The sequence below is a fragment of the Macrotis lagotis genome, chromosome 2 (assembly GCF_037893015.1).
Source record: "Macrotis lagotis isolate mMagLag1 chromosome 2, bilby.v1.9.chrom.fasta, whole genome shotgun sequence".
Classification (NCBI taxonomy): domain Eukaryota; kingdom Metazoa; phylum Chordata; class Mammalia; order Peramelemorphia; family Peramelidae; genus Macrotis; species Macrotis lagotis.
In genome coordinates, this window is record NC_133659.1 from 288,829,983 (window position 1) to 288,842,360 (window position 12,378).

General features: G+C 37.7%; 1 protein-coding gene across 2 annotated transcripts in view; it reads right to left on the reverse strand.

The window, feature by feature from the left end:
- Nucleotides 1–7,892: 7,892 nt before the first annotated feature.
- LOC141515076 (retinol dehydrogenase 7-like) overlaps nucleotides 7,893–12,378 on the reverse strand; it is a 38,490-nt gene continuing 34,004 nt past the window's right edge. For both annotated transcript variants that reach the window (XM_074226349.1, XM_074226348.1), the window contains exons 5-7: nucleotides 11,332–11,590; nucleotides 10,302–10,465; nucleotides 7,893–10,194 (exon numbers count right to left, since the gene is read on the reverse strand). In XM_074226349.1, coding sequence (XP_074082450.1) covers nucleotides 9,968–10,194; nucleotides 10,302–10,465; nucleotides 11,332–11,590 — 650 coding nt within the window. In that variant the 3' untranslated portion in view covers nucleotides 7,893–9,967. The remainder of the gene's footprint in view (nucleotides 10,195–10,301; nucleotides 10,466–11,331; nucleotides 11,591–12,378) is intronic.

Sequence of the window (12,378 nt, forward strand, 5' to 3'; positions counted from 1 at the left end):
AAGAGAATTAGAGGAAAGAAAGTGAAAACTTCTCCCTAAACCCCTTAATATTAAGTGCCTTTCTCTGGTTGATTGTTATCTATTTATTTCTATTTATACTGTATTTTTCTCATTTGGACAAAGCTATCTCCCATTGCCTGAACTCCTTGAGAGCAGAAACTTTTACCTCTTGTATCTTCTGGACTTAACCCAGTTCCTGAAATAGAGTAGGTCCTTATTCATGTTTATTAACTGTTTATGTAAATCTCCTTCTCAAAGAATTCATCCCCAAAAGGAAGGATAGCAGTGATAATGAGACTATAGGGATGAAGCAAGAATTTTTTTTTGAAGGTGAAGAAGATATGCATGTGTTTGTAGGTAGTAGGGAAGCAGCCAGTAGACAGGGAGCAATTGAAAATTTGTGAGAGGGTAGGGATGATAGAGAAGGTAGCCATGTGAAATGGTATGGATTGGAATCCCTTGTGCCTGTGGAAGGTTACCTTGGCAAGAAGATAGGTCACCTCTTCATGTGAGAGAGGAGTGAAGAAAGAAATTGTGGTAGAAAGCATATTGATGGGAAATGAATTCTCTGATAGAAGAAAAGGGAGCTCTGGAATGGTCTCAATGTTTAAAAATTGAAATATGAAGCAAGGTTTTCAGTTGAGAAGTTGGAGAAGGTAGAGTTGGAGGAAGTTTAAAGGAAGATGAAAGGGTTTGAAATAGTCACTGTGTTGTGAGAAAGATAGGTGCAAAAGGATTGTTTTGCCATAGCGAGGGACCAAATGAAATAATGAAATATAAACTTACACCAATCTTATTCAGTCTGGTTCTGTGATTTTCTCCAGCTTTGTTCTGTTATATGAGAGAAGCAATAAGGGAAGCAAACTGAAGAAGTACTAAGTAAATAGAAGGGCCATGAATCAAAGAATAAAACTCTAAAATAGACATAAAAAGAATAGAGAATAAGGGAAAGAATTTTTCTTTCTTCAACAAAAAAGGCAAGGGAAATGAAATTTAAAAACAAATGAACAGAATACGTTCAAGGGAAAGAGATGAAATGGTATTTTACTACTTGACTGAGAAGGGGGAAAATGTGACAGAATTAAGTGATTAGATGAAAGAAGAGAGAACTAAGACAAAGCTCCAAAACTTGGGAAAGCAGTACCAAATGGGAGAGCAGGGGGTTGGGGGAAGGAGAAGAGTCAGTGGGCATAGAGGTGTCATAAAGTCATTTATGTGAAATAAAGAAACAGATGAGAAAGAAGGAAAAAATACTAATATGGAAAAAATAATATTAGAGATAAATGGAGAAAAATGTAAACCTAATTTTCATAACATATATATAATGTGAATGAATTAAATAATCTAATGTAACTGAGCTGTTCACACCAATGTTATAGGGGAATGTAGAATGTCTTTTCCCAGAAGCTGGTCCCTGGACTCTACCATATGATTATATTCCTTTTAGGTGACCTGAGCATATAACCATAAAGTATGGTTATACCAATATGTTGAAAAAGATAAGAAAAAAAAAAACTTTCACAAACTAATGATTACAAGACACTCAACTAAAATGGACATGCACAGAATAAAAATGAGGGGTTGAAAAAAAACCCTTATTTTGCATCTGGTGAATTGAAAAAAGTTGAAGTTGAAAAAACAAAACCAAAAATTTACAAGATAAAAAAGGATATACAAGAAAACAATGTTATGAAACCATAGATAGCAAACCATCAAACACATGTTCCAAATGCCTTGGCTAAATTTATAAAGGAAAAATTATCCAGACTACAAGATAGACAGTAATATAATAGTATCAAGAGAACCTAATATTCCTCTCTCTGTTTTTGATAATTCTATCAGAAAAATGAACAAAATGGAAAATATATAATTAAACCAATTCCTGGAGAAACTATACTAAATGAAATCTTGTAAGTGAGCTGATAAAGAATATATTTTTCAGTACAAAGCCCAACAATAATGACATCATCATCATGTCAATTGCAAAATGGTAACAATAGATTCCATTGTTGGATGTTATTTGTAAAAACTTGCTTGTTCTCTATTAATATCTTCATTGATCGCATTGGGGATACTCTCAATTTCCTTACAAATGACTTTTGAAAAGATTTTGTTTAGATGTATTCCTTTTGGGGGGTATCCTTTATAGTAGGCATAAAAGGCAATTTATTATTGATATTTTTCTCAATCACTTTTTTTAGTATTAATAATGTTGAATATTTTCCCCTATACCTTTGGTATCCTTTCCGCCATTAGATGCTCTGTTTATTGATTCAATATCCTCACAATTGTTCAGCATCTCTGCTTTATGCATTTGGTCCAGTTTGGGTACTTGTCCTATTTTTGTTCCCCTTAATTCTATTTCTATCTTCCCTGCAGACACATCAGGGACTATGATATTAGGGTCCATTGCACTGTCCTTGACATTACAAAAAGTTTTTACCATATTTCCCACATATAAAAAAACACACCCTTTTTCAAAAAATTTGGGGTCTAAAAACTGGGAGTGTCTTATACAGTGGTTATAGATTTTTTTACTTGCATTTCCCACTTTTTGTGTGCTTGTCTTTGCACTCACTGTTTCGCATTTATTATCAGTATATTAGGTTATATTTTGCCACATTCTGCCCAGAAATGGCTCAGCAAAGATTTTCATACAGTGCTGAATTCAGGTTCAAAGTGATCCATTTTGCAAAGTTTAATGGAAATCATGCTGCCAATCCTCATTTTAGTCTTCCTCCAACTGAGAAAACAATCGGAGACTGCCTACAGGAAGAAGAAACCTTACTGAAAAAGCTGAAGCAGAAGGCCATGAGGCAAGGCAGCCAAATAGCCTGATTGAGATAGTGAATTGAAGAAATGAATTCCTGTGTCCACAAAGATGGTTCAGCATGAGGCAAGAAGAATTGCTGATGAAAAAGAAGTGACTGATTTCAAAGGAGGACACAATTGGTGCTTCAGGTTCACAAAACAGAGTAGACTAAGAATGTGTCCACCAACAGACTTGGCCAGGGAGTGCATATGGTCAACCACATATCAAAGCAAGGGCAGGAGAGCAATCAGAGCCTCTCATAAGACAATGATTCCTCATCAAACACAGAGGATAAGTTAATGGATGGGAGTTTTGACAGTGATAAGGAGTTGTATGAAATTTATAATGAAAAAACTTGATTCAATAACTTTATGTAATACATTTTTTTTCAAATTCCAGGCCCCAAAATTAAAGTGCATTTTATACATGGGAAAATGTGGTAATAAGATTTTTTTGTAGAGCTATTCCATTTTTTTCCAGTTTGCTGTGTCTCTTCCATTTTTCCCCATAAATGTTCTTGGTATCTCTTGCAATGATTTCTTGTTTTACCCTTTGCTTTATGAGATAATCCTGCTCATGATCATCCTTCTTTTTAAAATTTTACAAATGACTTTATGTTTTAAACCATTGTTATCTTTGATTGATCCTTCTCTATTTGGCAAGTCAAGTGTTTTGTTTTTTTTGCAAGGCAATGGGGTTAAGGGGCTTGCCCAAGGCCACACAGCTAAGTAATTACTAAGTATCTGAGACCAGATTTGAAACCAGGTACTCCTGACTCCAGGGTCGGTGCTCTATCCACTGCGCCACCTAGCCACCCCCAAGTCGAGTTTTTGTAGACTGTTTTCTCTGAGCTCTTTTGGTCTTATTGTAACTATTTAGAGAAAGTAAATTCTAAAAATTTACTTTTAAGTAAGTCTAACCTTTGCTTTAGCAGTTTTGCTGGTCTAACTAAACACAGTTTGTTCATGGATATTTGTTATTAATTCTTTTCAGTTGTTCTGACTCTTCAAGATCCCATTTGGGGTTTTCTTGGCAAAGTTATTGGAATGGTTTTCCCTTTGCTTCTCCAAATGAGAAAGTGAAGCAAACAGGGTTAAGTGGCTTACAATTAGATAGTAAGTGTCTGAGATCAAATTTGAACTCAGGGGGATGAATCCTCCTGACTTTGGGTCTGATGCTCTATCTACTGCACCATGGAGATGCCTTATTCAAGGATAATAACAATAATTCTTTATCTGCTAAAATATAATCACTTGCAATTTTTTACAGTGTTATTTGATACTGATCTCTTATGTAGAAGAAAATATTCATAATGCAAAGACACAAAACTTTTATGTGGTTTACAAATCTTTGATATAACTCATTTTTTCTTTCTGAATTATGTTTTCTCATGTTTCTCTCACTGTTAATCAGCTTAGCATTGAAGTTATCAGGGTGTATGCTAATTTAATCTGGAAGGTCTTAACAGGTTGTTCATAAAATTTTTTTTCTTCTTTATTTAATATTTATGTACTCTCATTTTGTGCAAATAATTTTTTGTACATTAATAAAACATTCTTGTTTAAGAGTAAACAAAATACCCCCTCCCCCAAAAAAATATAGACTCACTTGAATGATAAAGTAAAGGGGAGAGAAAAAAATTAAAATTAAAAAAATAATCGTAATGATTGTAGGTATGGTCAGGTGGTGCAATGGATGGAGCACCAGCCCTGGAGCCATGAGCACCCGAGCCCACATCCAGCCCCATACACCCAACAGTCACCCAGCCATGTGACATGCAAGCCACCCCAAACCCACTGCCCTACAAAAACCAAAAAAAAAGAAAAAAATCCCAAAATAAAATACTAATAATAGTAGGGATGGCTGGGTGGCAGACAGAGCATTGGCCCTTGGGCCAGGAACACCCGGGTCCAAATCCAGCCTCAGACACCCAACAATCACCCTGCTATGTGACCCCAGGCAAGCCACCCAGCCCCAATTGCCCTGCACCCCCCCAAATAATAATAATAATAATGATAAATGTGCTTGAGTCCGCGTTCCAACACCAACAACTCTGTCATGGGTGGATCACATTCTTTATGATAAGTTACTTCCATATTTTTCCACCATTGCCATTGCTGATCACAACTCTTTCCTTTCGTATTTCTCCACTACCATGTACTGTATTTTCTCTCTCCTTTCACTCTGACTCTGCTGTAGGGTAGCTGAGTGGCACAGCAGACAGATCCCTGGCCCTGGGGCCAAGAGGCCCTGAGCCCCCATACCACCCCTTAGGCCCAGCATCCACCCGGCCCTATGGTCCCTGACAGGCCTTCCAATCCCAGTCCCTTGCAAGAAGTAAAAAGGAAAATGCATTATATCTGACCACTCTCCCCCCATGGTCCATCCTCTCTTCCTTTATTCACATCCCCACTCCTTCCCCCTGCTCCCCCCTCCTTCTTACTCCAGATGTCTATACCCCATTGAGTATATATGCTGTTTCCTCTCCTAGCCACCTCTGATGATAGCGAAGATTCCCTCATTCCCCCTTGCCTTTTCCCCTTCCATATCATTGCAATATCTCATTGGAATAAAGAAAAATCTTATTATATGAAATATCTTGGCCTATTCCCCCCTCCTTTTTCTTTCTCCCATTACATTTCCCTTTTTTCTATTGACTCCATTTTTACACCACATTTTATCTTCAAATTCAAGCTTCTCCTGTGCTTCAACTATAAAAGTTCCCTCTACCTGCTCTATTAGCTGAGAAGGTTCATATGAGTATTATCAGTATCATTTTTCTATGCAGGAATACATGCAGTCCATCATCATTAAGTCCCTCATATTTTCCCCTTCTCCAATCCTATGCTTCACCTGAATCCTGTATTTGAAGATTAAATTCAGCTCTGGCCATTCTAACAGGAACATCTGAAATTCCCCTGGTTCATTGAAAGTCCATCTTTTTCCCTGGAAGAGGACATTCAGCCTTGCTGGGTAGTTGATTCTTAGTTGCATTCTAAACTCTTTTGCCTTCTGGTATATTATATTCCAAGCCCTAAGAGCTTTTAATGTATTTTCTGATAAGTCCTGTGTGATCCTGACTGCAGCTCCATGATATTTGAATTGTGTCCTTTTGGCTGCTTGTAATATTTTCTCTTTGACTTGGGAGTTCTGGAACTTGGCTATAATATTCCTAGGGGTTGGTTTTTTGGGATCTCCTTCTCGGGGGGATCTGTTGATTCTCTCAATTTCTATTTTGCCCTCTGCTTCTAGGCCATCAGGGCAATTTTCCTGTAGTAATTCTTTGAAAATGATGTCAAAGCTCTTTTCCTGATCATGACTTTCAGGTATTCCAATAATTTTTAAATTATCTTTCCTAAATCCATTTTCCATATCAGTTGTTTTTTCAATGAGATGTTTCACATTTTCTTCTAATTTTTCATTCTTTTGGTTTTGAAATATTGAGTCCTGGTTTCTTGTAAATTCAGCAATTTCCCTGAGTTCTATTCTTTGTCTGAAGGATTTGTTTTCCTCAGAAAGTTTCCTTATCTCTTTTTTCCATCTGCCCAATTCTGCTTTTTAAAGCATTCTTCTCCTCAATAACTTTTTGAACTGTTTTATCCATTTGACCTAAGCTGGTTTTTAGCGTGCTATTTTCTTCAACATTTTTTTGGATTTCCTTAACTAAGCTGCTGACTTCATTTTCATGTTTTTCCTACATCTCTCTCATTTCTTTTCCCAGTTTTTCTTCTAACTCCCTCATTTGATTTTCAGTCTTTTTTTGAGCTCTGTCATAGCCTGAGCCCAATTTCTGTTTTTCTTGCAGTCTGTAGATGCAGGAGCTTGTGCTTCTTCATCTTCAGACTGAGTGTTTTGATCCTTCTTGGGTTCATATGCAAAATATTTCTCAATGGTGTTCCTCTTGTTTCTCTGCTTGCTCATTTTCCCAGCCTAAGCCTGTTTTGGGGGTGCTTCCTGAGCTTTTGGGACACTCCCACAAGGGTCTCAGTGTGTGAGTCTCTGTCCTCCCTCCTGGTCTGTGAATGACCATATGCACCCCCCTCTGCCACAGGGCTGAGGTGGGGGGGGCTGCTGTTCTGTGGGGGGGCCTAGACTGTGATCAGGATCTGAATGTGGTCAGAGCCCCAGAGTCCTGTTCCAGGGGCAGAGGATGGAGCTCTGCAGTCTCTCTCTCTCTTCACTCCTCTTCCTAGGTTCAATGGGTTCTTGCCCTGGGGGCTCCTGCTTACCACTCTGACTGCTTCTGTTTCCTGGATCTGGGCTGTGGTGGCCACACTGCTCGCTGTGTGCCCTGAGAGCTGGTGCCCTGCTCACTCTGGCAGAGGTGCCCCAGCCGTTCCCCCAATTTGTGCCTGGTGCTCCCCGGGGTGTAGTTCAGGAAACTCCCCCACTGCTGTGAGCCATAGCTCCCAGCACCCTGGGGCTGCCTCCAGGAGGCTGAAGTTCTTTTGCTCTGGTGGGCCACCCCCCTGGCCGGCCGGCCCTCCAACCCCAGGGAGAAGAGCCTTTCCGCTCTTTTCCAAGTTACCTTGAGTAGGAGAACTGCCTCACTGGGTCCCTCTGTGGGTTCTATCTCGAAAATTTAGTTAGAGTCCTCAGTTTCAAAGATTTAAGAGAGAGCACCTGAGACACAATCCGTTCTTGTCGCTATCTTAGCTCCACCCTTGTTCATAAAATTTTAATCCTTTGGGACTTATTTTGGTTCACTTTTATGCAATTATGATAAGTTATATTTTTATAACTACTTATAATGAAGGCTGCAAACTATGATGACCTATAACCTTTGAAATTATATCGCTTCATTTTGTATATTTGATTGATCTGCCAAATCATTTTTCCCCTCTCCAAGAAGAATCTGTAAAACATTCTTTCCTTTAGTTGCTAATAAGGAGAATATAAAGATTGAAATGATCTAGCTCTTCCAGAAGGATTCCAGTGATTATTTTTTTGGGGGGGGGGTTGGTTTTTTGCAAGGCAATAGGGTTAAGTGACTTGCCCAAGGCCACACAGCTAGGTAATTATTAAGTGTCTGAGGCCAGATTTGAACTCAGGTACTCCTGACTCCAGGGCCAGTGCTCTATCCGCTGTGCCACCTAGCCACCTCTAGCATTCCAGTTATTGGACAAAAATCTCAACTCTTTTTTATCTAATAGTATTTTATTTTTTTCAATTACATAACAAGATAGTTTTCAGCATTCATTTTTGGTAAGCTTTTGAGTTGCACATTTTTCTATCTCCTTCTATTCTTTCCCCACCTCCCCATGACAGTAAGCAATAAGATACTTGCCCAATCATGTTAAATATATTTCCATATTATTCATGCTGTGAAAGAAGAAACAGAATAAAAGAAAAAAACATAAGAAAGAAAAAAATTTAAAAAGTGAAAATAGTATGATTTGATCTGTATTCAGATTCCATAGTATTTTCTCTGAATGTGGATGACATTTTCTATCACATGTCTTTGACAGATCTCACATTTTAAAACTCCAGCAGCTAATTTAAAGTTTATAAATGGTCTAAATCGTTATTGCCTCAGAACCCTTTGCTGTCATTTCTGCCATTCTGTCACTCTCATTAAAGAATGAGCATTTTTATTTGTTTTTGCTTTTTCATTTCATGGATTTCATGAACTACCATGGTTAAAGAATTTATCATCAATTGATCACCCAACTGTTAATGAACTTTTCAGTTCTATCTAGATTTGCCCTGAGAGAACAAATTCATTCTATTGGCAGGATCATATTTATACCTTTTCTAGTGTATCGGAACTAGCTGGTGCTTACACTCTACTAACATTGTCTTCAAAGAACCCAGGATCACTTCTATGATATCATGAAGAATTAGAGTAGAATGTTGTGGAGCTCCTTGCTCACAGCAGGCACTTAAATATTTGTGATTTTGACTTGGAGTGAGTTCAGAGGATCATAGATTTAAAATTGAAAGTTTTTTTAGAGATCATCTAGTTTATAGGGAAATGAGACACAGAGGGGTCAGTCAATTAATCAATAAACATTTATTTTAATTTTTTTATATTCCAGTTTTATGTGCCCCATGCTAAGGGATAAAAAAAAAAGAAAGGTAATGGCTCTCTACTCTGAAGGAATTAACAGCCTATGGGAAAAACAACAGTAAACAACCATTTTTGAATAATCTATGATCCTCTGAACTCATTCCAAGTTAAAACCACAAGAAAGAAAGCTGTATAACTAAGGGAGATTGGGAAAGGCTTTCTGTAGAAAGTAGGATTTTAGCTAGGACTTCAAAAGATCTAGAGCATTTCTGGCAAGTGGTGGGTGGACAGTCAATTCAGGTTTAGAGAGGTAAATGTGTGGATTCCACTCCTGGTCCTTTCACTCCAAATCAGGTTTTTTCATACCTGCTACATTATCCTAAATAATTTTGAATATTTAACTTTTATGACACATTTGATTTTGACAGCTCCTAATAATCGTAACAACTAGCATTTATAAAGGTTTAACAAAGCACTTTACATGCTATCATCTATAATCCTCACAATAATCTATGAGGTAAGTGCTATTATTATCCTAGTTTTATAGATAAGAAAACTGAAACTGAGAGTTTGAGAGACTTGTCCAGAATCACACAATTAGAAAGAGACTGAGACAGGATTCAAACACACATCTTCCTGCCCCTGGGCATTCCCCTGGGCACTGTCTCTGGTTATCTCCCATGACTAGAACTCTCACTAGTTTCTTATCTTCCTTCTGGTTTCAGCCAAAATTCCATCTTCTATAAGAAGACTTTCCTGGTTCTCCACAATCTTAGCACCTAACTTCTATTGATTATCTCAAAGTTATTCTGTGTATGCTTTATGTATGCTATTTATCAGCTTCCAATTTGCATAACTTTTTTAAAAAGAGCCTGCATGATCCTTTCATCTTTTATACAAGTGTTGTACTTTCTAGGCAAAAGTGTATGACTTCATTCACATCCTATTGAAGATACAGAATTTGTTAAGTAAAACACACAGAATCCGTGTCTTTAGTAAGACATATAATACAATTCTACTAGCACCAATAATTCATCTATTTTGGAAAGAGAACTTGATTAAAAACCAACCCTCCAAATTTCAACTGAATTTTCAACTAATTAATAATTCAACAAATTTCAACTAATTTTTCATTAGGTTTTACCCTAAAGCAAAGCATGAGCAGGTTTGACTCTATAAATAAATTTGTAAAGTATAAAATCAAGTACAGAAGTTGGTAAAAAAGTCAGAGGAATAAAAATGAGTTTGTCTGTCCACTCAACAATGTAGTGGGTCCTTGGGTAAACTGCTGTCAAGGCATGCTCCATGCTCCAGATGACAGGGTATAAATTTGTTTTGCTTAATGATATCAAATAGCTCATATTTTTGCAATCTGAAATAGAAAATTGAGATAACAGAAATGTATGAACATTGGAATAGAAAAATAAATGAAAGAGAAAAATTAGACATTTTCTTTTGGGAGTTATCAGACTGACTTACAATTTTTGAAGTAGTGTTCTCCATAGGCTTCTCTGATTTCCAGAGGGACTTGGCTCCATAGCTCCTTTAGTATGTTATTCATATTATCAGGATTGAGGATGAGTGTTCTAAAGTTGCCTGGTTCTATGACAACCACTTGAACACCAAAGGGAGCCATTTCTCTTCTGAAACACAGGGAAATAAGCAGATTAATCAGTGGTTCTTGAAATAAAGTGCTTCCCAGAAAGGCAAAAGCAATTTTATACAAGTTTAGAAATAAAGTATTACATGGACAGTTCCAGAGATGAATCAAAGAGGCAACCTCACTCTCTTCCCGGATCACTGAAGTCTAGACTTTATTCATCTTCATGGCCATGTGGTTCTCATTTGCCCATTCCCCTGAGAGAAGTTTTCACATGCTTAGGTAGACATGCCCTAACTCACTGATGGGTTTGAGACCTATTGGTTAACCTCTCAATGGTTTATCCCATCTACCCAGATGTTTTATGGGTATGCCATGCATGCTATATCTTGTTGGAAACCCAAGTGACAGTTGAGTGAAAGCTTGGCACTAAAGGTGAATGATTAGCCCTGAAAAATATCTCACACCTGAAATACTAGTCCTCCTGGAACATTCCATATGCCCCCTTTTGGCAAGTACCAACAAGCTGAATAGCTAGTTGGCATAATTGCAGAGTCCTGGGACTGGAGTTCAAATCTGGTCTCAGATGTTTACTAGCTAGGTGACACTGGGCAAGTCACTTAACACTGTTTGCTTCAGTTTCCTCATCTATAACAATGAACTGAGAAGAAAATGGCAAAACATTCCAGTATCTTTGCCAAGAAAACCCCAATGGGGTCATAAAGAGTCAGACATGATTCAACAATATAAGCAACAACAAACCAGTAAGTCACTTTTAAAAAAATAAATAATAAAAAACCTAAAAAAAACCAGGGTGATTGGTTCACAAACTATCAAAATTTAAAAAACAAAACAAAACCCAAAACAAATGCCTCCTATTGCATACAAGTGCCTGTGAGCAATCCTTACCTGAGACTGTCTGAAAAAGCTTCCACACCATACTTGGAGATGCAGTATCCTCCACCAAAGAACGACACTCTTCCTGCCAGACTAGAAACATTGACCACTCTTCCTTGTGCTTTTCTCACCATTGGGAGCATGCTGAGGGTCACTTCAATCAGCCCAATCAGATTCACATCTAAAATCTTGAGGAAATCCTTCTTCTTGAGCCACTCATTGGGGACTGTGGGTAAACCAACCCCTGCATTGTTCACCAAACCCCAGAGGCCTGGGGACATAAATAGAATTTTTTGGAAATAGAACTCATGCTTATTGCTACCTTACAAACCCCATACTCAAATCTATCAAGTCAATAGGAAAAGATCACATTGCCCCAACCAATTGTTCTCTTAAGACTGTGGATAATTAATTTTTAAGGGCCTTTTTTATTTTCCTAAAAAATAATGATAATAAACTCTTTTTGTAGCCCCAGAGCTTAGTACATTGCCTAATACTGAATAAATGCTTATTGATGAGATGACTGTTGCTTCCAGAATTCCAATATGCAGGGACCACTAGGGTGAAGAAGAAGGAATTCTGTCAAGACATGCCCCTCTAACACTTCAGTCTTGGATTAGCTCTTCTTCATAGAGTTTTTTTGTTTGTTTTTAAATTTTTTTTTATTTAAGGCAATGGAGTTGTGACTTGCCCAAAGTCACACAGCTAGGCAATTATTAAGTGTCTGAGATCAGATTTAAATTCAGGGTCCTCATGACTCCAAGACCTGTGCTCTATCCACTTTACCACCTAGCTGCCCCCTTTATAGAGTTTTGTAAGATGAGACCTGGTAAGATCTCTATCTGCTATTTCTGAGAATTCTCTTCCAATTGCAAAGATTGGGTCCCGTGATTTCTGGGTAAAAGTCTATTGGCTCAAGAGACCCTTAATCTCTGGAAGTGAGCATGTTTACTACCTGACCAACAGGTAGGTGAAAGGTTATTCACATTATTCATGTAATCTGGATTTGCTTCAGAGGTCTTCTTTAAACCTCTGTATTAGTCTGGACATCTGGGTCTC